Source organism: Limulus polyphemus, unplaced genomic scaffold, assembly GCF_000517525.1.
Source record: "Limulus polyphemus unplaced genomic scaffold, Limulus_polyphemus-2.1.2 Scaffold8566, whole genome shotgun sequence".
Taxonomy (NCBI): domain Eukaryota; kingdom Metazoa; phylum Arthropoda; class Merostomata; order Xiphosura; family Limulidae; genus Limulus; species Limulus polyphemus.
Window position 1 is genome coordinate 5,720 of NW_013674176.1, and position 1,376 is coordinate 7,095.

General features: G+C 29.1%; 1 protein-coding gene across 1 annotated transcript in view; it reads right to left on the minus strand.

Moving 5' to 3' along the window:
• Nucleotides 1–1,376, minus strand: part of LOC106475429 (ribosome biogenesis regulatory protein homolog) — a 19,858-nt gene that overhangs the window by 1,762 nt on the left and 16,720 nt on the right. Inside the window, exons 9-10 of the mRNA XM_022379538.1 lie at nt 690–809; nt 261–289 (exon numbers count right to left, since the gene is read on the minus strand). Coding sequence (XP_022235246.1) covers nt 261–289; nt 690–809 — 149 coding nt within the window. The remainder of the gene's footprint in view (nt 1–260; nt 290–689; nt 810–1,376) is intronic.

A 1,376-nucleotide genomic window follows, 5' to 3' on the forward strand; every position in this document is an offset into this window, starting at 1 on the left:
CAAGGTCAGTCCAAGGGACTGAGCCCGTGCTGAAAGAGTTAATATATAAAAACACTAAAGTTCATATCCACACAATCCAAACACTTTTCCCGTGCAGTACTTCCCAGAAAAATACTTTTTTAGAAAATGTTCACTTTTTCTAAAATTTTTTCAACAAGGTATGAATACTACAATTAGTAATTAGTAGCACAAACAGCCACCTGTAGGCTAGTATTTAAAATTAGTAGTTTTTACTTGTCTCCTTAAAAAAAAATACTCACCTTTCTTCATGGGAAAGTGTTTTCACAGCCTAAAAATAAAAATAAGCTTGTGTTAACTTAGTAATATATGAACAAACATTTATATTACATAGTTCTGGGATACTGAAAATTATATACGTATGGTTAAAATTGATTAATTTTAAAAATATTACTTAATGTATTATAAAAAAAATATTAAAATGTTAAAATAGGCTACAGCTTCATCTTCACAAGTGTAAAGTACTGAAACAGTTTATTTTAACAATAACTTTTTATTATTCATTAAGTTGTCAAATATTTTTCATATTGAGTTGCGTAAGAAACATTTTATTGAACACTTGGTTTTACTGGAAACAGTTAATCCCAATGTCATGAAATATTAGGTTCAGACATGACATTAATATTTATGGTAGTATAAGCTCTATAACGTAAAAACAAAATGTGAGAGACCTTGTCGACATCCAGCTTCGGTTTCTTACTCTGCAGTTCTTTCAGGATCTGTAGGTTTTTCCCTTTTTCCTTATTGAAATCACCAACATTTGCCTCAAACTGTGTAGAATCAAAATAACCCTTAATTATGTTTATGTTCAATAAATTATTTTTCTTTTTATTACAGAGCATGTTCCTAATACAAATATTGATCGTTCCTTCTTACTGACAGTATTACAACATTGCTATGTTTTTTTACCTTGAAGTATGTTAGCAATAACAATACTACTAACAAACTTTAGCTAAATACTTGAATAATCTGTGGGTCATAAGAAGGGTTTACACTAGAGGAAAAAATACCATTGAAATGATTACATAAACCCTGTCTTTTTCACACTTATGAATAAGATGTTGTTGAATCTGAAAGTGGCCATGAGCTAAAATAGTTACTCAGCCTATTTTAATACATTCTACAATTATGGAAGAAGGATGGTACTTGTTTTAAACCTCAATTTGTTAAGAGTTCTGAACAGGAGGTGGACACAACAGTGCTTTCATCCAGACAATAATAATTTTAGTACACCATAAAAAATTAATAGTGTTTGTTGACGGTGTTCATAATGATGAAAATATATTAAATATACATTAAACATGTATTAGTTGTTCAATGTAGTTGCTGAATTATATATAAACTAAAATGTATTCCCC